General features: G+C 47.2%; 2 protein-coding genes across 4 annotated transcripts in view; both read right to left on the bottom strand.

Moving 5' to 3' along the window:
- Positions 1–128: 128 nt before the first annotated feature.
- PHC1 (polyhomeotic homolog 1) lies at positions 129–15026 on the bottom strand. Of its 2 annotated transcripts, XM_059491853.1 has the most exons (14): positions 14871–15026; positions 14156–14266; positions 12896–12973; positions 12002–12151; positions 10937–11092; positions 8907–9405; positions 7831–8588; positions 6040–6187; positions 5739–5947; positions 5043–5157; positions 4319–4427; positions 3491–3641; positions 2733–2964; positions 129–2431 (listed from the first exon to the last, which is right to left on the bottom strand). In XM_059491853.1, the coding sequence occupies exons 1-14, from the start codon at positions 14982–14984 to the stop codon at positions 2277–2279; spliced, it is 2985 nt and encodes a 994-aa protein (XP_059347836.1). In that variant the 5' UTR covers positions 14985–15026; the 3' UTR covers positions 129–2276. The 2 variants fall into 2 exon arrangements, with proteins under 2 accessions (XP_059347836.1, XP_059347829.1); XM_059491846.1 differs by lacking the exon at positions 12002–12151 and having other exon boundaries at positions 10937–11086.
- A 9661-nt stretch (positions 15027–24687) lies between these two features.
- The window catches only part of LOC132086266 (alpha-2-macroglobulin-like protein 1), a 28454-nt gene continuing 27516 nt past the window's right edge, over positions 24688–25625 (bottom strand). Inside the window, exons 36-37 of one of the 2 annotated variants that reach the window (XM_059491811.1) lie at positions 25254–25341; positions 24688–24896 (exon numbers count right to left, since the gene is read on the bottom strand). In XM_059491811.1, coding sequence (XP_059347794.1) covers positions 25295–25341 — 47 coding nt within the window. In that variant the 3' untranslated portion in view covers positions 24688–24896; positions 25254–25294. The remainder of the gene's footprint in view (positions 24897–25253; positions 25342–25625) is intronic. The other variant, XM_059491801.1, reaches the window with a different exon arrangement.

Below are 25625 nucleotides of genomic sequence, written 5' to 3'. Positions count from 1 at the left end.
CCTTAGTGTGGGGTGCCTTCTGCCTGAACCCTTGCCCGTAGTGAACATGTTTTGGTTAGTTCATTGTTTTTGCTGCCACCTTATTTCACTCCAGGTCCTCTCAGGCCTAAGAGGGAAGGCTATCCACATCTTTCAAAACTGGAACTTTAGAGGCTCAGGATGGATGGATTATGCTCCGTATTTTTCTGCAGAAATGGCAGTCAGAAATAACTTAGTGATGAGGTTTGTACTTTCCAAACACTTGGGGTTAAAAAGCAGCCAGACCTGCAAAGCCTGATCAAGCATTTTTTTATTAAGAACACTGAACATGAAATGAAGAAGTGAAACCTTCCTATTTGAAATAAAATCCAGTCCTCAGGAGTAGCTGGTAACAGTGACAGGCTACCTGTCTGCCTACCCTGCCACAGCCAGCCTGCTAAGGATAAACTGGTTTAAGGGCAGCCTTCTCTGCTCACTGCTGATTCTAACCTCCCCCTCCCCTGTCCCCAGATTACATCAGACCAAATTGTGGTGCCAGGGTGCAAGCAAGCACAGGCAGCTTCCTTTGGGCCTATTTGCATTCACAAAGCCTCAGAAGTCTTCTCACATAAAAAAGGATGTCACAAAAGTGAGATTCAGCAACACAGTTAAGACTAGGAAGCTGCTGCCAAATTTTATCCAACTACTAAGCACTTTCCTTCCTCTTTTTCTAACGGGTCAATAAACAGCCCATTTTAAAGATCTCTAATGTTTTCCTACCTATGCTATAAGGCTTTCTACCATGCCACTACAGCTTTCCTGCAACAGTAGGTGCTTAACATAGAGAACAGTCTTATGTTTCACTCAGGTATTCATGTGAAACTTCTAGAAACAGAAAAGCTGAGATACATGGTTTATAACACCATCTTGCTCTCAGGTATTTGGCTCTAGAGAGCACTTACGTCTTCACAGTTTGTGTAACTCCTTCAGGTGTTTTGCCTGTTTGAAATAGAGGTGCTTGTGGAAGAGAATAACTCTGCCCAGGTTTTCACCTCTGGCAATTTGGCTACAAAACTGCAGAATACCACATTTGGTCCTTAAAAAAATTAAACAACCAAAGAACCCCTAAGCAAACCTGGAAGGGCTGAGTAGGAGAAAATCAGCCTGTAACATGAATTCTACCCTTCAGAAATGAGAAGTCATATTAAAAGATTGGTATTCAGTTCTTTTAGGGTGTGTGTTTGGTTTCTTGTAACAGAAATACTTGTTTTACAACAAAAAAAAAACCCAACAAAAACAAAAAACAAAAAAGCCTGAGGCAAGCAGTACAATCCTGTCAGCCTAAATTTTGTCCTGTAAGCTCTCCTGAGGATAACAAAGACAGACACAAAAAGGAAAGAATACAAACTGGTAAGAAAACACACAAAACAAAACCCCAGCTCATTTCATGAAGAGCCTTGGTGCTTCTGGAGACTGCTTTGGATCTGTAAATTATGCTCTAACACAATGGGAAGACAAACCTCGTGCTGCAGGGTTCCCTAATGTAAAACAATCCCCTCCCCTTTGAGTTTCCCATCAATTTGTCGTAAGTACTCAGGAAAAATCCTCTGACTGGTTCTGAGAGGAGCACCTGGAGTGAATAGCTGCCATAACACTTTAGCTTTACTGTCTCCTGTAGACATGCAGAGTGAAGACAAGACAGCTCCTATTGCCACAGGCCTTCAAGTTTGGTATGCATGCTGGAATGGCTATTAAACCCAGTTCATGAGCAGCCTAGGTATTTTTAAAAGTGGAAAAGCACCAGCCCCTTTTGCTCAAATTCTTGTCACCTCTGTCACTTGCAATTTGTTAGTTCCCCTTCACAAAAGCCCCAAGCACAGGTGCTCCCACTGTCCGTGTGGGGCCAGCTCTTCCTATGCCTTGAGTTCTGGCAATGATATTCAAAGCTAAGATCTAGCAGACCTGCTGTGGCAGAAAGGGTTGAAGGGAGTTCCCTTTCACAAGTCTTTCAGGACAGAAAGAGATCCCCTTTACATCTTTATGTGGTGTATACAGGGGAGGCATATTTAAAATCAGGAAGAAGGAGAGTTGTTTAACGGCCCCAGGTGGCAGTTTTCCCTAACCTTGTAGCACCATTAAGAGACCAAGAGATGGGCATGTGCATGGCAGTTTCAATCAGTTAAATTCCTTCTCATTCTTCTTGAATGCAAGACCACAGGGGACTGACTGTCCCATTCTTCCCCACCCCAGCAGGATGCTCCAAAACTGGCAGCTGCCCTGGGGTCAGAGCAAAAGTGAGAACTCTGGCTTCAGAGTTCTTAGGTCTCCTTGAGGACATTGATCTTGGCACAGATCTTGAGAGCTGGTCCCAGCTTGATGTTCATGGCACTCATGAGATGTTCCTCCTTCAGAAGCAACAGGGCCTGACCATCAATTTCCTGTGACCGAAATTCCTCGGCAATTTCTTGGCACCCTGTGGAAGCAAACAACAACAAAAAAAAAAACAATAAGAAACACATGTGCATTGGGCACTCTCCTCATTCCTCCTGCATCTCTGGCAGGTACAGAAAAGCAAGCCAAGACTCTAACCAACCCCTTTCCACACTCTAGTCCACACTCTCCTTGAGCACACAGGCTACTTGAGAAATAAATGTTGAGAATCCATCTCTATGATCTACTCAAATTCAGAAACATGTCCAAAAGCAGTAGGCACCACTGAGCCCAACTCCCCATGCTACTGGATCACAAGATGCAGGAGAGGATCTTAACTTCACCTTGCAATGATGCAATGAACTCGTACACTTCCTCCACACTCCAACGACTAGGGTTGCTTGACAGGAAGACTGGGTTGATGCCATGTAGATCTGGGGTGGGGGGGGCCATATTAGAGTTTGCCAGGTCCCTCTCTCCATGACTGGCCCTTACTGACAGGGGTCCTGGAGATGTAGGGGACAAAGCTTCATCATAGCTGGAATTATCAGAGCCTCGACTCGAGTCTTCCTGGCCCTACAAGCCCATAGGAAAGAAAGAAAATAAAAGGGGTTTTGTAAGAAATTCACAATTACAAGCTGCAAAACAAGACATTGGGAGCAGCAGACTTTGTCCCAACAGTCTGGAACAACTGTCCCAGGCAGTTGGTACAGAGGCAGCTGACACAAGAGCTCCCTCTCTTCCTCACATCAGAACTGAGGCTCATTCCATTCATCTATAGCCCAATTCAAGTCATTCATGTGAAAGACTGCTAATCAAATGGGAAAAGTAGATTGTTTTCTGCCAAGGCTGTCAGCAGGTCTTACTCACTGAGACCTTCAAGATGCACACAGGAGCGAACACAGAGTGCACAGAACAAGTACCAACGTGAATACGCTTCCTGCAGTCCGTGAGGGATTGGAACAGCTCCCTGTGCCTTGTGTAACAAGTGTGTCAGCATGCCCACGGCACATCCTACATGACAGCATCCACTGTGACAAAGTGGTACAGCCAGAAGGGACAAGCCCTACACAGACCTGCCGTGACAGGTGTGTGTCCTTACCCTGTGGCGCTTGCCCTGGATCTTGGTTCGAGCGATTTCAGAGCTGCTGCGCCGTGGTCCCCGTCGGCGCACACGGGCATAGTTGGCTTCCTGGAATTCCTTCATCTTCTTTCTCTGCAGCCGGAACTGATGGCTGCAGCTGACATTGTACCTCAAGTAAGCAGAAGCAGAACAGCAGTTAGAAAGCAGCAACTATCTAAACCAACTACTTCTCCTTGCTCTAGATGGGGATAAGACTCCTCTTTACCATCAAGTTCTGTTCCTCCTCCTTCTAAGACTTCCTCTTGGAAAGAACCAGTCCAGACTTCTGACACAAGCAATATTTGGACACCAAAGTCTTGATCTAACATCTGAAGGGTCAATTAAGTAATTCCCCTAAGGGAAAAAAGACCCATAACAAGCACTCTGCTATCAAGAGGAGGCAGCCATGACTAGTCTAACTTTTCCACGTTTTTTTTCCTCAATGCTCCCTTGTGTCTTTGTCTAGTAGCAATGCATGAGACAGCTACCAGTATGCATTTATGTAGTGAGTCAAATGTACATTCCTCTGAAGAGAGGTTCTTTACAGCCCCAGAATTTCCCCCTTCACAGTTTATTTTCTGAGCAAGCTCGAAATCCTGTTTATACCCAGCATCACATCCACCTCTCCAGACCCAGAAGCATTTACAAATCATTTAGAGTGGTAAAGGATCTCTGTGGCCAGTACGTGCCACAAGAGGAGGATCAGATGTACTGAAAGGTGGTACACTACTTGGAGAAGGGGACACATGCCCAGTTCCAGCAAACATATAGTCACAGATAGGGAATATTACATCTTGCTGTTATTACCTTTTAGCACAGGTCATGGAACAAAACCTCTTGGAGCCACGGAACTGGCTTGCTGGGGCATACTTCCCACAATATTCACACTTCAACAAGTTTGCCTTCTTGTCAAGCTCTAGTGAGATACAGAGTAACACACCAGTTGGTGATCTGAACTGAAGCATATCACACACTCAATGATTCCCAATTCCACTGCTCTTCTTCTGAGCAGACAGATGCCAAGCACTATTTTCTACTGAATCCAGTAAGTAGTTAGCTTGGGAAGCAACTGGGAAAAGAGAAGCACAAGCTCCACTAATTAGGATTAGGGTTAGGGTTATGGATATGGAACAGAGCAGTTTTTTTCTCCTGGTCAGTACCACTTAATGAAACAAACAAAAAATAGCATATTCCTCACATCCTACAAGGCTGTGGAGGAAATCCCCATCACTCTGCCCTGTCCACACATCCTTCACAGCTTACAGTCATCAAAGACACATACAGTTCAGAATCTCCTGCTTACTACTGACACAGGATGTGTAGATCATATTCACAAAAAATAAAAAATAAAAAAACCAAAAAAACCATTGTCAGTCTTCTGGCACTCAAAAAAAGCAAGATCCTAGTTCCATAGGTCAAGTCTCTAAGGAGCTGGCAGGAAGACATACAAGTCCATAATAGATTAAGTTAGTAATACAGAGCAGAAACTTTCTGTAACACACTAGCTAGTCCTCCTGGTCTTGAAACTCACCCATGGAAGCACTATCCTCTCCCAGAGAATTGCTGGACAGGTTTTCATTCTGACCAGAAGGAGCCTCTCCCTGCAATGGTTTCTCAGAGTCTTTCAGCAGCTGAGAACAACCCACCTGGATAGGGAAAGAATGAGTTGGACCCACCAATAAAGGATTCCCTGTGTCCATCACCCTCTGCCAAGATATGTGCAGTTCAAAATTCAACTCAGAAGAATCTCTCTGCCTAACACGGAAGGAGAGATGCTGAAAAAAAGTCATTACTGCTTCCTGACTCACAGGCTTGGTTGTTCATTTCAAGGTCCCCAAGCACTATCTGCCTTGAATAATGTCCAATTCCACGTAACTCCATTTCCCCCTCTTTACTTCAACTTCACTTGCTGCCTATTCAAAATGCATCTCTCCCTCACAGAGAGGAGAGCCTCCTTACAATTGCTGCACTAATTATTGCTTTGGTGACAACTGGAGTAAGAGTTGCTGCAACACTTGTTTTACTCCTTCAAACCCCTTCTCTTTAATAACACCTCTAAATGTCTTGCTTCATTCACTACACTGCCTTCCCTTCCCTTCCTCTTTACTGTCTGTGTCTCAGGCTAAAAATGCTGAATGGGAAAAGATACTCCTGTGCAAAGATGGAAGCCCACCACCCTCCCAAGAAAGTGCTACACCTCCTTCCCCCACAACAAAAAAATCCCTACTGGAAAGGGCTCTGCTCCCTCCTGGATGACAAAGCCTTCAATGATGTGTGTGAGGATCTGGGGCTTGACGATGGCTTGAGGAGGTTTGGAGTCTCCCATCTGACGTGACACCAATGCCAGGTTTGGGGTGGAAGCAGAGGAGGGAGTGGCTGAGACTCCTTCACTTGATGTGGCATTTGGGGTTGCAGTGGCAGCAGGATCAGAATTATCTGGAAAGTTAACAGCACAGGCATGAGCTAACTTTGCTCTACCTACTTCAGGTCATTAGCACAGACAAGCAGAGCTCTCCTTTATGCCTCACCTCCAAGGCCACTCTTCTCCTCCATGTTTTTGGGGTTGTCTGTTACAGGAGAGGACCTGGCAGGCACGAGTGTGGTGACACTGGCTGGCTCCTCCTTCTCTTCCTCTGACTCTGCCTTGCGCTTTACTGCCAAGGTCTGAGATTTGCCCTGCATGAATACAGGGGAACACGTAAGCAGACAGAAAAGCTCCAAAGCAAAGAACAAGCCAGATTAAAAAAAAAAAAAAAAAAAAAAACAAAAAAACCCCAAAAGAAAAAACAACAAAGCATCCTGCTCCATCATACTTGATTTCCAGCCTGGTTTCTTCTTGAGATGCCTCTAGCTCCCACAGTACATACCTCTACTTGGGAGCATTTGCCTAACAAGGAACAAAGCTTGAGGAGACTCACTGCCACAGACTAGGATCTGATGTCCCAAGTCATGTTGGTACACTGGCAAAAACCAAGACACTGTGTGAACCTCAAAGGATTACTGCAGGAAGAAATGGAATGGCATTCACCCAGCAGTTTCCAAACAGATTTTTTGGATAAATCAGATCAGTTTAAATGAAGAGTTGAAAGAGCAGGGGACACGCATTCACCAGGAGCAGAACTGACCCCCTGCTCTAAAAATCAAGACAAATCCTGTGACACCTTCCTGAAGAAGCAGACAGAGTTTAGAAGGAGTCTCAGCAACTGGCTAAAAAGGTGTTCAAGGCAAGGTTGGATGGAGCAACCTGGTCCACTGAAAGGTGTCCCTGCCCAAGGCAGGGGTGTTAGAATTATGTGATCTTGAGGGTTCTTTTTAATTCCAATTACTTATGATTCCATGATCTAAGCTGGCGAAGTGCTGTTGTCTCAGGGATTTAGGTAGGCCCTAGCTGGACAATTCACAACAACATGGATAAGGCCTATGGAATTTGAGTTTTCCTCTGCATAGCCTGTTGCTAGGGGATCCTCTGAGGCATAGTCAGTGGATGGTACCAGACACCAAGAGATCTGTAACCCAGAAATAACCACATTGGAGCAGTTAATGAAAAACTGCAGCCTCTGGGAAAGACCCGCATTGGAGAAGGACTTTATGAAGGACTATATCCTTTGTGAAAGACTGTATCCCATGGGAGGGATTCCCCCATGCTAAAGCAAGGGAAAAGCATGAGGGAGAGAGAAAACCTTATGAGCTGACCACAGATCCCATTTCTCGTCCTCCTCCTTTCAGGTGGAGGAGGTAGAAGAGTCAGGAATGAAGCTGAGCCTGTGGAGAAGGAGGGAGGGGTTTTTTGCATTTGCTCTTACTTCCAATTATCCTACACTAAACTGGCAGTAAAATAAATAATTTCCATAAACTGAGTTTGTTTCGCCTATGATGATCACTGGCAAGTGATCTCCACATCCTTATCTCAACCCACAAGTTTTTCACTGTATTTTTCTCCTCCTGTTGTGTTGTGGAGAGTGATGGAGCAGCAACTTGATGGCCATCCAGCAGCCAGCCAAAGTGAACCAAACCCCATTGTTAAATGGGATACTCAGTATGTGATGTGGATACCCACCCCATCTGGGGCAGGCTCTGAGTCTCATTTATTAACTTCATGCAAGCCTTTGAATGATAATGTGGAAGAGAAATGCTTGTAGTCAGTAACCCCAGGGGTAGGATTGGAATTAATGTTTTTGAGGTAAAAAAGTCTCCACATCCCTTTCCCCAAACCCCTTACCCATCCCATCCCACTGACCTGGGCCTGGACTGCGATTGGTGTCCTAGGAATGAACAAAGAGAATCCATATGCTATTCTCCTTCTCAATGGTATCACTTACTGGCAACTGGACAGACTGCATGTAGAATGCTGCTGGCATCTGAGCCACAACTGGAGAGGAAGCTGGGCTCTTCACCATGTGGGCCGTGCCTTGAACTTGTGCCAAATTCACCCCTGTGGTGAGAGGGGGAGCTTCCTGTGAGGATGCTGGAGCTGAAGATGATGATGGGGAAGCAGCATGGATTTGGGAAACAGGCTGGACTACAGCTGGCATTCCCCGGGAAGTCGGCACCGCTGCAGTAATCTGAGCCAAGCCCAGTGCTTGGGCTTGGCCTGAGCCCTGCTGCCGAGTGCCCACCACCTGCACCGGGATGTGTGGAGGAGGCTGCTGTGCTGCTGACATTTTGGCAGGCCCAAGCTGAGGGGGTTTGATGGGGGTGACCAGAGATTTTGATTGGATAGGAACAGGTGACTTGGTGGCTGGCTGGCACGGACTGTCCTGCTGGAGCTGTAAATGCGGTGGCTGGGACTGCAACATAGGCTGCACCACAAGGGTCTGTGCCTGCTGCTGGGTTTGAGGGGGAGCCTGCTGCTGTGGAGGCTGAGCTTGCTGCTGCTGCTGGGTCAGAGATGCTGCTTGCTGCTGTTGCTGCTGTTGAGCCAGTTGGAGATGGGTGGCTGTGTGGAGGAGCTGGGACTGGCGGTGCTGGAACTGCTGCTGGTGAATGGCTATCTGCTGCTGGATCACCACCTGCTTCTGCAGATGGATCTGCTGCTGCTGCTGGATCAGCGAGTGTGGCTGGATCTGCGTATATGTGGCTATACAAAAACAGTAAGAAAAAACAGAGCACAGAAGTTAGCAACAGTGCAGCTGGGAAAAACAACAACAAAAATAAGGCAGCCACTGCACTGCTTTGAGACATTAAACTCCAAAATAACTGACAGCTTACTTGCAGAGGACATGACGGATTAAATCGACTTCTTGTGCTAATAGAAGGGGATAACCCCTTGAGACAAGTCTCTGGCAGGACCAAAGCTGGGAAACATGCTGGAAAACCTTTTACTACCAGGCTTCCAAATGTCCTTCTTGTGAAGGCCCAATGATTTTGAAGAGAAAGAAACAGCTGAGTTTTTTACCTGAGCTGATCAGCGTCTGGCTGGGTGCTGGTGTAGCTGTCCTGGTGAGGTTCATGCCCACTGTTTGCTGTCCACCAGTGTCTGTGTCACCCTTCTTTGCAGCTGCATTCTCCGTCTCTGTCTGGCTGCCCTGGCTGACAGTCACGGCCTGGGCAGCCGCCACAGGCAGTGGCTGAACCACCCCGGTGCCCTTCCTCTGGCAACTGCCAGCGGCACCCGCTGAGGAGCTCTGGCTCAGTGCCATTGAGGGCTGGCTCCCACCGGTGGCCACCACACCCCCGGAGACACCATTGCTGCCCGCTGCAGCCTGGCTCAGGTTGAGGGACTGGCCTGCCCCGCTGGAGGAGGCCTGGGCCACAGCCATGCTCTGGCCCGTGCTGGCGGCCTGCGGTAAGCCCGAAGCCTGGGAGCTGCCTGGCAGGGCCGTCTTCTGAGCAGAGCCTTGGAGCTGGGCGTTAGTGGCAGAGGTCTGCTGGCTCCTCACAGCCAAGTTCTGCACCTAGAGACACACACACCAAACAGAACCCATGTGCTTTATACACGGTGCTTGCCGGGAGTGTGACAGAGCACACAAAGCAACGCACTCTGCGGGGATGCAGGCTGAGTTGGTGCCTCGGGTCTCGTGTGAGGAGCTGCTAACACTGCAGGGCAGAGCTCAGCACGGCCCTCCCCAGGAAGCACATTATGCTGAACTCTCTCCTGCCCAATCTCTGATGGAAGTAACAGATCTCGTGGCACTTAGTGAACAGGATCTGGGGACACAGTCTTTCTCCAGGGCATGGGACAGACTTCAGACCTGCCTGCCACACCCTGGCATGGGTAGTTCAGCACAGCTCTAGAAGCACTGAGTTACCCCTTTAAAGACCAGTCATTCATTTTCAATTTTTGTGCCACCTGCCTGCCGCAGGCCCACGGATCTACTCGTGGCCTGTTGTGGTGTGCTGTAATGTCCCATTTTGGCCTTCCAGGTCATCCCCCCAGGTGTGCCTATACCTCTCTCCCTTCCCCCTTGCCCCCATGCTGAGTGAGTCCTGTCAATCAGGCTTATCATTCCAGCAAGGCGTGGTGTGGTTGGTTAAGTTCAAAGGATGCCCCTATGCCCAGAGGTCATTCGCCTTTCTGGGTGTCATCTTCCCCTGAGACCCTGCCCCTCTCACCTGGTTGGTGGCTCACCTGTACCTCCCCTCCCCCTGTCCCTGAGCTTAAAAAGGTCATCAGACCATGCGGCCGGCGATTCTGTTGGAGCAGTTGCTCACGTTCAGACCTCTGTAACCATGGAATAAACCTCTGGACATTAAACCCTCCAGCAGAATCCATCCTTTTTCTCTTCACCATCGCCTGAAGCTATTCCTCCTGAGGTAAACGGGGTTCCTAACAAGCCTGGACTTGTTCAGTGCCCAGCTGCAACCACCAGCAAGCCAAGGTATCTCTGGGGTGATACACCGCAGTTGCTGCCTTTGGCCCAGCAGCGAGGGTCAGACTGGCCCAGGCACAATCTAACTGGTAATATTGGGAGCTATTTTCCAATAGTGGCCCACACCCTTTCCAATTTCACTCTGCATTTTGGTGCTGCCATCCTCTGTATTTACTTCTGCTCCAAATGCCATGTTATCTCCAAAATTAGATCACAGCTGACTTTTCTTTAAAAAAATTGCTTCAGACAACTCTTTGGCATCTTTACAACAATGAACCAACTGGATGAAGGAATACTATCTCTGGCAAAGACTCTTAATTATAGTGTGACTGAAAACTGTACATAGAACTCAAGAGTTCTTTTCACACAATCACAGCCAAGAAACTGTGAAGATGGGATTGATCCAGCCTGTGCTCACCTCAGAAATTTTAAGCAGAAATTAATTTAATCTCTGGAGGCAGACAGCAAACATGAAAACATGGTGGCAAAATCTCCTGCCTGCAGAGGGACAAGGGCTGGGGATAAAATAGCTCTAATGTGCTATACAGGGACAGCTTGAGACAAAGAGCAGAGTGTGGTGTGGCAGAAGCAGGGGAAAGGGAGGACGGTCACTGACCTGGTCTGTGTCTGCATGCACCCCAGGAGACTGAGTGGGTGGTACCTCCTGCTGGACAGCAGCCACAGCCCCATTGGGCATCAGGATGAGCTGGGAGGCGAGAGGCACATTGCGGCCCAAGGTCCGGTTCACCTGCAACAGGTTCCCCAGCTGCGGCTGTTGGCATCAGGTGGTGTGCAGTGCAAGGAACAGAGGTAGAAGAGAGAAAGGAAGACAAAAAAACCACAAGCAAACAGATCATCAAGGAACACTAGGCTGCAATGTCACTCATTGCAAAACCACCAGCCCTCCCTGCACTGTAATACTGCTCCGAAGCAAGAAACTGGGAACAGTTTCCTTATGGAAACAAGCACTCCTCTATCTAACATAGGCCTGGGCTAACTCCCACAGACTGCCCAAGGCTGTGTTATCTAGAACTGGTTGAACAACAGTGATAAAAAACATACATCCAAGATTAGTGCTGCTTGAAAAGTAGGGGATTACAATCTGTATCTGAAGTCAACTGCAAAACAGAAAGTAGGTACCGAAACCCCAGACTGGACTCCACAGTCAAGCCTAATGCTTTCCACCTAGCTGCACTTCAAAGCAATTAAAAGGATGACATTTGTTCACATTGATTTATTTGTCTAGGCTTACTTGAATTCTGACTTACATCCCTGAGCTCAGCAAGCAGTAGAAGAGTAATTTACCGTGTATCTGTTCCAGCATTGAACCGGAAGAGTAGCTTTATTTCTGTGAGCTACATTCAAGTCTAGGACATGTATTTCACATTTACACTCTAGTGAGAAGTGCTATGGAACCTTTAACATCTGCAGAGCAGAGGCACACAGAGTTGTTAATATTCTCACCTGAGCCACACAATACACAGCTCATCTATCTCAAAGGCTGAGCCCAGAATCAAGCTTGTGGTTTCAGGGATGAGACCTTCCCCATGCAATTTTAAAATATACTGCAACAGCCTTAAAGCAAGGTTAGTCTGTAGGTGCTGGTAATCCCAAGCAGTGAAACTCTGCAGAGGCTGCTAAGTGGGGCTCAGTCAGGACACACGTGCTGCCCATCTCTTACCCGCAGGTACATCTGTGCCTGTGACTGGTTGAGAGGAGGTGAGGTGGTGTTCCCAAGGAGCACAGACTGCGTCAGCGTGGTGGCACTCGGGGAGCTCACGCTCTGCGACCGACTGATCAGCTGAGCAGCTGACGTGGTGGCAAGGTTGATCTTAGAAGAGAAAAAAGCTTCAAATCACATATGAAGAGATGGAGGCCAAGAAATAAGTACAAATATGCTTAGTGGGGTACAGTCAGAATGGACATTTTACAGTTTTTTCCTGCATCCTACAGGGGACCAAGAAGAAGAAAGTTCTTGTCTTAGAGGGCTTGTCCTACAGGCTACACAATCTATATTAGCCAGAGCCCTGGATACTGACCTCATTTGTATGCTGAGCTTGAGAATCACTGTTAGCATGCAACTGCAATAAGAGATCCAAAAAAATACATCATTTTCTCCAGCCTCCCAAGTAAAGGTAAAAAACCCACAAAACCTTCTCTACCAACTCATCTACTCTCTGAGCAAATCCAAGCTCCTCAACACTCACTGCAAAACTAGACATCCTCTCATTCAACAAACTACTGCTCTGCCTAAGACAAAACCTGCTCACAACTCCTCCTTCTTACAATTCCTGAGCCTTTTCTAATCCATGACAATGTATCCCCAAAGCCTCAGCAAACAGAGATCTATGTCTACCTTTACAGCTAAGAGGCCTCTCCCACCTAAAAACCTCATCTGGTATCCTCAAGCCCCACCAATAACAACAGCACCCCAAATCCTCAAAGCTGTCTGCATCCTGTTGATTCCCAGGGTTCTTAGAAGTTGTGTGCCTCCTAAAAGACAAGGAGGAGACAGAACAAGGTGGGGAGGGGGAGGGAGGCTCTGATATGTGTGTGAGGGAGTAGTTTTACTTACAGAAGCCTGGGTGGTGGTGGTCTGTTGCGAGGTGCTAGTGTTGGGGGAGCTGGCCTGTCTACTGGCTGCAATTGTAGCCTGCAGGAGAGATTGGCAGAGAAATGAGTGCCTGAACAAACCTTTCAATCCAGCCCAATTATTAGGCTCTGTCAGAACACCCAGTCCCTTTACCCTCAGAGTGCATGACCTCCAGTCCTTCCACCCACGGGTACATGCACTACTCTTGCCCAGCCTGTCATAGTACTCTCTGCAACCCTCACCCCGATGCTGAAATCCACTGTTAGCACCCAGACATTCCCTGCAATATTAGCAATTTGTTGGGCTAATTAGGCAGTTTAGTAGCAAAGCAATGATAGCACTCCAAGTAACAAAATTCAGATTAGAGAGCATATGGTTTGTGGAAGAATATAAATATTGATAGACTTATTTCCCCCTCTCTGATGCCAGGGGAATTCCCCTGCATGAGTTTAGTTAGTTTTGTAACTAAGATTTGTGCAAAACTGATGAGAAGATTCTATTTCTTCTATACTATAAGACTGCAGTCAGGGATTTTGAGAACAATGACATACTGGACTAACTGCCAAGGAGTACAGCTACTGAGGTATTGTTACACAAAAAGAATATATTCATGTCACACATAATCCATTTTGAGCTGATGATTAAGTCTAGTAGGTGAGCAAAGGTGATAAAGGAAAAAAAAACCACTCAACATTTATGTATCATAAAATATATTGATTTATATTGATCTGTGTATGTCTCAATTAGTGACAGCCTCCTGGCTGGACTGGCTTACCCTCCTGCTGGTAAAGAAAACATGACTACTAAGTTTCAAGACAGAAATTTCAGAGAATGCTGCCTTACCTCATGCAAACACAAATGTTTATTCTCAGAGAAGCAACTACCCACTGATCCCTTTAATACGCTTTTTAAGCACTACTGCATCCACTGTTGATTTCACCACCCATCTTTTAGTTAAAGAAGGTGCAGGGGGTAGTAATAGGCCTCTGAAGTGCAAGTTCCTTGATGGTGATGTCAAATTTTATCTTCCCTTGCTCTGCAGCCAAAAAAATAAATTAATCTTTGCTTCAGGCTTCCAGTTGACTGGCTGTTTGTATTAACTCTAAACAATGTGTTTAGGGACTCATTGTCTTATCAGGGATCAGGATGACTCGGTGCACAAGGCACTGTATAAAAACAGAACCTCTGGATCTTCCCCAGAGAATGATCCAACTCCTCTCCTTCTGCCTCTTGGCAACTCACCTGCTGGACAGCAGCCAGGCTGTGAAGTTGGGCACTGTTAAACTGCTGCTGGAGCATAAACTGATGGAAGTACTGGGCTGCATTGGGCTGTCTCTGGAGTGCCTGCAGAGCCTAGATAAAGAAGAAAACACAATTGTCAAAAAGTGCATGCCATTGAAATGTGATTGAAGAGAGCAATGACAAAGTAAGCCAGCCATGAGAACATCCCTAGACCACAAGAAAAAGCAGGCAGCAGATCAGCACATCCAAATCCATAGTACACTTACAGATTTGGTGACACACTGAATCACAGGTGTATTCCAGGACAATGGGAATCACACTTTGCAAGACTTTAATAAACTTTAGGAATCTGGGGATGTGCATGCTCACACTGGCAGACAAATGTTCCTGCGCAGTTTGTGTATGGAGAGCATAGAGAAACTGGGATGGCAAACTGATTTGCTCTAGAACAGCAGGCTAAAACCTATCTATTGAATCACAGTACAGATTAAATCCAGGAGGCTGGACACCAAAGGAGTAACCTATAAAACAAGAAGCCTCAGGCTACAAGAACTAAACATTACGTCTAGTATAAGAATTTCTAAATCTGAAAAGATGACAGTCCTCTAAGCACAGTCCCACCTTGACACACAATAATGCAGAGGAACACGAAAGGGCTCACCACCACCTTCCAGTGATGCAGTGCCATCCCAGAGCACAGCCTGGGATGTCTCACCTGTACTGCCTGCCGCTCATAGAGAGACATCTGTGAGATCTGAGGCCGGGTGCTTCCTCCAGAACTGGAGCTCCCGCTGGTGGAGTTGGAGTTCTGCTCACTTTCGGTCTCCATGGCGACAGGATCCCAGGAGCTCAGGCTGAGATGGACTCCAGATCTACATTGAAAGAACTGGAAACTAAGTCAGGCTGCAGAAAGAACCAAACTGTATTTCATTACATTACACAGCTTTTGTACAGAATATCTCAATACCAGTCTCCATGCTCATCCTAGCTACATGTTAGGGACCAGGGAAGCTGGGATTCTAAAATCACCCAGAAATCTTACTCACAGTTTAAATCTTTTATTACCACCAGAAACATAATGTGCATATTTTCATACTTTTATTGCCATGCTATAGTTGCAAGCTACAGTATCCTGAACTCTTAAAAAGGTACTGGAATGAAGCAGCTGCAGCTCATTAAAACAATTCTGGTTACAGACCTGACCGCCTCTCCTGTCAGTAGAGACTAGCAAACCGAGGCAAACTGCACTGTGCTTCCAGTCCTGCAATGCACTTTGGCAATTTCTGATCCTCTCTTCCTCCAGTCCCTCAGCTCCAATGCCCTACTGATACCAACTGAGTCCCTCTTTCTCCCAGTTTAGCCCCCAGCCCTCGACTCTTTCTTCTTCTGATCACATGAACTTTCCAGCTACTTGTTGCTCCCAACACATCTTAACTTGAATATTAGATTAGAATCTGGTATCTGTGGTGGCAAGTTCCTTTCAGGAGGAACACAGTCAGAAGCAGAGTGGGTTAAGTGTTCACTGGCAAAAGCTGCTGAAGAGGTCATGCAGAACCAGGGAGACCTTCCAGCAGCAGAAAGATGAGTTGCAGGACTGAGAAAGGACTGGAGAAGGCTTTCATCAGCTAAGAGGAAGAGAAGGGAGACTGAAGAGAGTGCTTGGCAGAAGAGTAGCACATTGAGATGATCAGGGAGTTTCCTGCAGCAAGAAACATGAGCTACACAGGGAGTAGCAGCAGGAGGGGCTAGAGTCAGAAAAGGGAGAGAAAAGTGATTATACAAAAGAATTCCATTGGAAAAAAAGAAAACCAACCTGAGTTTTTAGAACTCCATGCAATATTAAAAAAAAAAAAAAAAAAAACAACTTCTGATAAGTCTTTTCACCAAGACAGCCTATTTGTTTCCAAAGTACCAGCTCATTCCTCTGTAGCATATCTGAGACCTCTAAATGAGACCCCTATAAATGAGCTTCCAGGAGCCAGAGCAGCAGCACAGCCTCTTTATCTAGCCCTTTTAAAATCCAGATTCTGAGCTTTATAAACACGTCACCAAACATTTTCCTGGTGTATAAGCAAACAGACCTGTGCAGCAGAAAAGGAGACGCAACAATACTCTCAGCCAGACAACTTTTTAAATTCTGAAATGGTGCTAAGAGCAGTAGATGACTTTAAAGTAGGACAACAGCATTAACTCTGCAGAGAATGGATGGCTAAATCAGGGAACTGCTGCTTCAAACCTACTGCTCAAAATCTGAAATATTCTTTAACTGGCAAGCAGAGTGCTGCTGCTCCAGTCTGGTCTTCCAAAATCATCTTCACCTCTGCCCTCAAGTCCTGCCCAGGCATCTCCCTGCTGAGGAAAACTGGCTTCCTGCACTGCTTCAGCAGTGGCCACCTTCTCCTCAGCTGAGACACACCTCCTCCTAACTGGCCACTACTGTCTTCAGGCACAACTCTATTTCAGCTAGAAACAGCCTGTCAATAAACCTACCCAGAATACAAAAGCTCTTGCAGAAGCAACTGCCTTAAAGATCTTCCCCAGAGAGGAAAAATTAAATGAGGCCTGAAAATAAACACTGAGAAGGGGAAGAATACCGACTTTTTGAAAGAATGAAACTGTGGTGGATAAATAAAGTCATTTGAGTGGGGTTAAAATGCACATGAACACATTACACCAAGTTCTCCAGTAGCTCAGATGCCATTAGGAGACAATTTATGTTTCCTTGCCCACCTCAATATCCCAATGCAGATCCTCCTCCTTCACCTCCCTTCTAGGGCTCATTAGATCAACTTGGGTAGCTGCAGGAAAGATACCCTAAAACCCTATTTTCTGTCACATCACAGAACTGAACTACCTTACTTGTGATGCCACAAGTGCCCATGAGAGAGGAAAGGATGTAAGTGATGATCACCTTAGCTACAGCAAATACCCTTGTCCTCAACAGCTTCAGCAGGAGAAGCCAGGCTTCTGCCTTGGTCCTCTGCTCCACCAATCTGTGTTTCCTCAGGAAGCAGCACCACCAATTCCTAAGATTTCCAGCATTTTTGAGAGTTCCATATTGATCTAGATCTTATTAAAATCCTAGCATAAACAGAATCTTACTGAAACACCTCTGCATGAGGCATAGAAAAATTTTGCTCTCTCTGTAGGCAGAAGGCCTTTTGGAGATGTGGACAGAGAAGCATACGCTCACTTTGCAGAAGGGCAGTAAGAATTTTAAGTCGCTTACAGCAAGGAGAGTTATCCAGCAAAACTCTTTCCAAACAAAAAAGTGAAAAGGCACAGCATTTCCTCAAGCAAGTTCATCTAGGGATGCAGCTCCATGTTAGTGTAATCCGATCCAAACACAGGCCATTTCCACACAAAACAGGAGAATTACACATTCTCCCCTCCTCCAACTGCATCCCCAAGCACTTTCCTCTTACAAAAACCTAGTGATCACTGGGCTATCACATCACTTGACTCAGCTAGCTGCTCCGTGAGATGGATAACCTACTAAAAATTATTAAACCATGGATTTTCCAAACAAACAAACCAAAAAAGGAAAACCAACACACAGTTAACAACGTGGCCACTACTGGAAATTAACCTTTGAACAATAGCTAGAACTGCATCCCTAAAAGGCAGACACAGAAGGACACAAAAGCGTTTTAGCACCATGGCAGGAATGACCACACAGCAAAAATGACGGGAAGGAGAAGGGAGAAAACTGGTTCAGGCAGCAGTACAAGCATGAGAACATGGACCACTCCAGAGCCTAACCCACACTTTCTGCTCCCAGCACACAACGAGAATACCACAGGTGGCCCATTCCTGACCCTTCCCAAGCACAAGGGCAGACAAAAGTCAAGCCAAACAATACTCTAATCACTAAGCACTAGGTAGGAGGTTGAAAAGTTTGACTTGCTCACCCCATCCATTCCCCGGGGACATGACTGCTGCCTGCATAACATTTTCTAACTTTCCTAAGTGGTTTTGTCACTTCATCCTTGAGAAACTAAGTTAGGAAACACGTAAGATTTACACGGGTTTACTCCACAGGTTTGGAGGAGCAAAGCTAGCATCCCGTACTACAGCATACTCGCTGCTGCTACTATATGTCTCTACAACAGTTTCCAAGCCACACAAGCAGAGGTGTGGAACTGCCGGGACAAGCTGCCTGCTCTGGGATGCTCTGGAAGCAGCAGTGGGTGCGACGCTCCAGCACTGCGGGACCCGGGCACCACCTGGTCCCCACCCCTCGGTGCTCAGCCCGCCCTTCCCCGCCAGGCGCCTCGCCCGGCCGGCGGCGGGAGAGAGCGAGGCAAGGAAGGATGGAAGGAGGGCAGGATGGAAGGGGACGGCGCGGCTGCAGCCACCCAGGCCGCCGGCAACTCCGGCAGCAAAGTTCATCCGACACGGCGTGCGGGCGCCCTGCCCGCCCGTGCCGAGCCCGCAGCCCCGCCGCGGCGGGAGGCGGGATGCGCCGCAGGATGCCCGGAGCCGGCCGGGCGGCGGCTGCCCGGGGGAGCGAGCGGGGCCGGGCCGGCCAGACAATGGCTGCTCCGCCGCCGCTGTCAACTTCCATCCCGCGCCGGCCCCGGGGAACTCTCCCCGCCGCGGCCGCCCGCGCCCCGGGCCCCGCCTCACCTGCAGCCGCCGCGGCTCTGCCCCGCTCCGCTCCGCTGCCCCCCGCCCGCCCGCGGGACCCGCGCTGCCGCCGCCGCCGCCGCACCGGAGCCCCCGCAACGCCACCGCCACCGCGCCCGACACGCCCCCCGCGCGCGGGCAGCCGGGCCCGGCCGAGCGGGCGGGGCGGGGCGGCAGCTCCGGTGTCGGGGCGGGCGGGGCCGGGGGCGGGACCTGGCGGCGGCTCCGGCGGGGCCGCGGTCTGGCGGGGCGGCCCCGAAGGGGCGGGACCCGCGCCCGCTCCACCCGCCCCTCTCCCCGCGTCCCTCTTTCTTAATCCCTTTTTTGCTTTTCTTGTTTCGATTTTTTTGTTGGTTTTATCGGGGTTTTTTTTCCTTTTTTTTTTTTTTTTAATCTCGGCCTCTGGGGCTCCCCCGGCGCTCCGTCACTTCCTCCCTCGAGGCGCTTCCGGGCACGTGGTGCCTTCCCGGGGCGCCGCTTGCCCGTTGCCCCGGTGACGGGAGCGAGCCGGGCGGCGGCGGGAACGGCGGAGCAGCGCCCGGCCCGGCCCCGAGCCGGCCCCGCTCCTCGCCCGCGGCTCTTGCTGTGCCCGCGGGGCTGGCTGGCACCGAGGCGTCACGGCGCTGAGGGGAGTCACAGCCTGGTGCTGCGCTAGCCTGAGCGGGTGTGCCCTGTGCCGGGTGTCGCTTCGCCGTGCGTCCTTCTGGAGACTGACCAACCTTGTTAAGTGCTAGTCGTTTTGTGTAGCACGGAATCAATTCGGTTGGAAAGGACCTCTGAGATCATCGAGTCCCGCCTGTGACCGAACACCACCATGTCAATAGACCATGAGTGCCACATCCAGTCTTTCCTTAGACATCTCTAGGAATGGTGACTCCACCACCTTCCTGTGCAGCCCATTCCAATGTGGAATCACCCTTTCTATGAAGAAATTCCTCCTGTTGTCCAGCCTACACCTCCCCTGGCACAGCAGCTAAAGACTATGTTCTCTCCTCCTGTCGCTAGCTGCCCGGGAGAAGAATGTAGGTTGTAAACTCTTTGTGTTGGTACCTGCAACAAGCTTTGATGAACAAACAGGACACAGCAGGCAGTTTTTTGCCTTCTACATGTGTACACACGTAGAGGTGCACAGTAGAAGCCTGCATGAACATTAAAAAAAAAGTGCCGGAGCTCGCTGGCAGCTTTTAGAAGGGAAGCTGTGCTGTGCAAGCACTTGGACCTTGCTTCTCTTGATTACTCTCAAAGAGCATCAGTTTGTTGCCTGTCAGTTGCCTGGCTTACGGTATGAGTGGTTGATTAAGGCAAATTTACGAATTTTGAACTGTAATGTTGTCATCTTTAGATGGTAAGTGAAGAGGAAGTATGTGTGCATGCAGTGACAGGACAAGGGGCAATGGCTTCAAAATGAAGAAGAGCAGGTTTAGATTAATTATTAGGAAGAAATTCTTTCCTGTAGGGTGGTGAGGCACTGGCACAGGTTGCCCAGAGAAGCTGTGGATGCCCCACTCCTGGAAGTGTTCAAGTCCAAGTTGGATGTGCGAGAAATAACTTTGATCAACCCAGTCTAGTGGATGGTGTCCCTGTCCATATCCAGTTGGTTTGGAACTAGATGATCTTTAATGTCCCTTCCAACCCAAAGCATTCTATGATTTTACGATCAACATATTTGTTTCTAAGAAAATAAATGCCCACCGGGTCAGACCAGTGGCTCATCTTGATGAGAGCTGGTGAGTTTCCCTTCAGAATGCCAGCACCAAGGACAAGTGGGATGCAGCAAAAGACAAACAGGAATGAATCACGCTCCATCCACATGTACAAGGGGCAGAAGCTCAAGCACCACTGAGGCTATGAGCACCATAAATACTCCTGCAAATAGCATCTTTGAGCTTCATGTTGCAAGAAAGTTGCATGTGGCTCTGTAATGACAGTGCTGGGCTATCAGTTCACAGGAAAAAATTCCCATTATGAATTGCAGTCAATTCGCATTGACTTAGAATCACAGAAAAATATTTGCTGCTGCCTAACAATCAGCAAAACACACCGTACAGGAGGGCATTTGGGCTGTTACCAAACATACTTGCTCTAAATGCTGAGGGTTCTTTTTCAATTCAGATGGAAAACTGTCTGGCTGATTTTCAAGGAGATATTTAAGGTTATTCAAAACAAAAGGTCAGACAGTGAACAAAGAAACAATGACAAGGCAGGAAACTCAGCAAACAGTAATCCCGGGAATCAACCCCGCCTAAAAGCCCCAACAACTGGATGAACGACTAAGCCATTTGTCCCACTTGCAAAACCCACTGAAGTGGATTCAAAGGAGGAAACTCTGGAATGTATGCAAACGAAGGGCAGTTACTGCAATACGACTAGGGGAAAATACTGCAATAAAGAGGCTTTAGGACTTACTGAGTTAGCAGCTGTGAGGGGATGTTGGAACCGATAAAGAGAATTTTAGGGTTTTCAAAACTGCAATAGTATGCTTGGGGTAAAAATCACAGGCAGGGAAATGGAGGGATCAAGGCGGATCAAATGGAGAGAAGGTAGGTATAAACAAAACCAGTCAAATGCAATCAGTATGTTTATGTGCACAAGGTATCTGATCACAGTAGCCTGCATTACATTTTTAATAAATTATTTTAATTGTTTCCTGTATTATTGTTCATTTTGTTTTGTGGTCTGTCTAGTCAGCAAGATGAAAGGTTTATAGGGCCAAAAACCTGACACCTATGAAAATGCATTTGTCTGAGTGTTGATCCTTAGGAAAGGACCAGGCCAGTGACACTGTGCTGATGTGGGTGTCTCTGAAGCATTAACCTATGTGTACGTGTCTCTTGTGGACTTGCACACCACTCTGCTACTGCTGGGGTGTGAAACAAGAAAGCTCTCACTCACCTCCACTGACCCAGGAAAAAGGAAGCCACTGGACCTTTTATTCCACGAGGTTCACCTGCCTTTAATAGTTTCAGGGAAAGCAAGTGCACCTGGCCAATATCTATGCTGCTTCCCAAATGGTGAGATCCAGCCTTTTTAGTGTCTCCCGATAAAGCACTTGTTCAGTGCCATAATTGTTGTCACTGAGGATCATGCTGCAAATTGTAAGATGGTTTAGAGGGTCTGGCTGGAAACCTGTCAAATGCTTTTCCTACACATAAGGCAGAATTCATTGCCTAGATAGCTCACGGTTCAGGTGCAGCTCTTCCCAGCTCCGGGAAAAAGGAAGAAGTAGCCCATTTTCATTCCAATGATTTTTTTCCCCTCCATTCCAGCCCGTTTTAGAAACGGAGATTTATTCCCTGGAGAAACGGCATCTTGCAGAGCAAGCCACGGAGTGATGGTGACACTCAGTGGCCCTGCAGGAAAAGTGCACCTTCCGAGCTCACGGGTTTTTTTCCAGTTTATCAGGAACATAGTGGCAGTAAATGAACCTTATAGACAGGTGAATAAACAGCACGTAGCATAAGCATGAGCCTGCATATGTGCCGTACAGATTCTTATAGTACAGGCATACAGACAGACATGTAGTCTATGTAACTGCATTTGTCTTCTTTCCCTTTCCCACACCCATATACTCACTTCAGCCTGGAAGTGAGACCATCACCTTCAGGTACCTCAGAAGGAGCACCTTGTCTCTTGTTGTGGACTGGTCATTGTACAGACTACTTTTTTCATGTACAGATTTTTTATATGCCATTTATTTGTAAAATAATGCCCTAACAAGGTCAGAATCCATTTGGGGCCATCTTGTGTGCTTACAGTCATCCTCCTGCAGAAAAATCCCTTGCTGTCTGAGATGCTGGTGACCAGAATGTCTGTTAGCTGCTGCCTGCACGATGCTCTTCTGGACCTTCTTTTTCATGGATTAAAGCATCAAAACTTTGCAGGAAATTTCCCAGTTGTCTCCAGGCTATTTGGGCAACCAAGATCCACACAGCTGCTTGTAGTGAGGTGGTGGAAGGAAGTCTCCTGGCCACCTGCCCTACCTTTGCTTACACATTTCAAGGGTTCCTTTCTTGCCCTGGAAGGTATTTCCTATGGATGTCACCAAGGACAGAGAGCACTTTTCAACAGCCACAGAACTGAGCATGCATCAGATTGTCCATCCAGCACAATTAGCCACTTATTGCATTCCCTAATATATAATTCAAGAGGCAAAGAGTTCACTGACTTCTGCTGTACATTTCCTATCTTATGGGAGCTTGCCACACAGCAGCTTTTTTTTTCAGTTCTCTGCTTTGCCAGCTTCCTCAACCCCTCATCTGCAGCTGAATAATATCTATCTGATTTGAAACCACAGCCTGGAAATACCTGTTTGTATTCATATTTCACACACTTGTTTTTCTCACTTATTTGCCCCACACAGGTACAAGGTGCCAAGACATCCTATCTTCAGAAGCAGAGGAATCTTGGTGGGCTGCTTCTATCAGGATCTAATTTCATGGCAATCTGATCCCATGAACTGTAAAGCAGATCCTTGGCACATGTCCATTTACAGAGGGGAGAGCCTGGCTCACGGACACAGTGAGCATGCTGGGTTACAGACTTCAGGTTTTATTTACAACATTCTTATTTGAAGTTCAACACGTCAAAAGGCTTTAACCCCAAAGCTCTTCCAGTCCATCCCAAATATCCAGAGGAAGAGACTTGCCAAGAAGGCAACCAGGACAGGCAACAGGTCTCACTTTGCTCCCTTTGCAGAGCACCATTGAACAGTCTCGGTTGACTCCCACCATGTCTTGGGAAGGGACAATGCTAGAGGAACAATCCTTGGAGGTTTGTCTCTTCATATTTTTGCTTCCTTGAACTCAACCCTATCTACTTTTTGCATCAGCTGTCCACAGAATGTATCACTTGGTTCCTCCGGTTTTCTACCTCCTCTAAATGCTTGTTAAGCACTGCTGTGAGACATTTATTTTCCTTTTGTCCCCATGTGGAAGGGCTGGTTCTGCTCACTTTATGGACCAATTGTTCTGAATGGTCAGAGAAAACAAAAAATATTTGCTGTCCTTTTGCAAACTGTGTTGATCAGGCAAAGGGCTACTACACAGGGATAACCCAAACAATCCTTGTCACACGACCTGCTTCACTTCATGTTCCTTTTCCCTTTTCTTTCTCCCAAAGTACTTCCTGTTTAGAAGCTCATCACTTCCCAGATTCCCAGCTTATCTTGCTCACTACTTTTCCATTGCCCCTGGGCTTGTTGACTTCATACCTTACTTCATACCTTAATACATTTTTGATATGACTGTCATGGTAATTTATCTTTTGGCAATCAGTTCTGTGAAACTAGTACCCATTTTTTTCTTATCCAGTACCCCCCTTTTTATGAGTGCTATCTCCCTAATGGCACTGCAAATCCCTCTGGGCCATCTGCATACACTCTGTTGTCTTGTTGCATGTGCTGCATCCTGAAATTCCTCAGATTGTTGTCTTTTTTAAGTAGTGCCACAGGTAAGGATTAGTCATTTGGGTTAATGTCTTGATAGGATGGGACTAGGTGTTGTCAGAGTCTAAATATGCAGTGAATGTGTAGTGAGTGTTATTTTGGTTTCATGCTCTCCCTTCACAAGACTTTGCTGTACAGTTCTTTTCTGTCTGAATGAACTGGTAAAGTATTTCTTCCTCAGCATTCCCTTGCCTGTTCCTACTCTTGAGTTGTGACAGAAAAATGGATCACGTAATAAACCAGCTCAGGGTTAAAAATGAGGGGTTTTTTTTCCATGGAATTTGGTTGAAGATCAGCTATTGAGTTAATTGAATTGAAAAGGGAGCTCAGAGATGGGACTTGGGGATGAGAGAGATTTAAATCACTATGCTGACCAAATGCAAAGTATGTAACCACAACATGCACAGTGTTTCCCTCTTTTTCATGCACTGAAATCTTCATCAACTGTCAAGTCACTGCCTTCTTTCCAGGTTCAACATGCTTTATTTCACCTGCTTCCAAAATAATGCGTATTAAGCCAGTTTTCACATGGAAACATACGGCAAAGGAAATAGGGTGTTTCCAACACAGCAGGGAAGGGGAGAGCTGGAGCAATGAAGTTTTCTCTATGCAGGCAGAAAACTCAGGTTGCAGTCAGAGCATACTAGGAGGAAACCTGCTTTGAGGCATCTGTAGAAAGAAAGAGGAAAGAAAATGCAAAGTGCCTGATAACTTTTTAGGAAAATGTCTGCGGACTAAGAGATCTTATGGGATGAGTTGTGACATCTTTTTATCATTGACATAGGCATTTTCGGTTGTGCTTAGACTTGGAATACTGTGAGGACTGCATGGAAATGAAATAAAAAGAGATCATTTTAATCTCCCAGGGTATGCTCAAGCCTTAGTCTACAATGAGATTAATACCTGGGCTAGAAACTGTGCCCACAACCAGTAAGTAGATCCCAATTCAACCTGCAGTCCAAGAAGGCCCTACATCACATGACAGGATTAAATGCAGAGCAGGGGGGAGATGCTTTGCCTGCTTACCACCAGTCCTCTGCCCTGTCCCGGCTGGAAGCTTGTTGGCACTAACCTGAGCTGCAGGGGAAAGCATATTCTCTTGCCAAGCGTTCATCTGTAGAAACAAGAGGGACAGGGTGGTGAGCTGCAGGACTGTAGCACAACCAACCCACTGCCTTAATTTTTCACTCCTCAGACCGTGAATGCAGGAGCAAAGAAATGTCTCTAGTGGGTCAGGCCAGCAATCTGTGGCCACAACATGTATTCCACACAGCTGTAAAAGATCACCTTGTGCACTGTGATGCCTTATTATGCAAGGACATTTTTTGCAAATAAAAAACCTTTCCACAGCATGTCCTGACAGCCTGGCTTATTTAGTGATAATTAGTATTTTCATGT

The sequence above is a fragment of the Ammospiza nelsoni genome, chromosome 2, assembly GCF_027579445.1.
Source record: "Ammospiza nelsoni isolate bAmmNel1 chromosome 2, bAmmNel1.pri, whole genome shotgun sequence".
Taxonomy (NCBI): Eukaryota; Metazoa; Chordata; class Aves; order Passeriformes; family Passerellidae; genus Ammospiza; species Ammospiza nelsoni.
The sequence above is the reverse complement of the archived record's forward strand: the minus strand, read 5'-3'. Positions and strand labels throughout refer to the sequence as shown.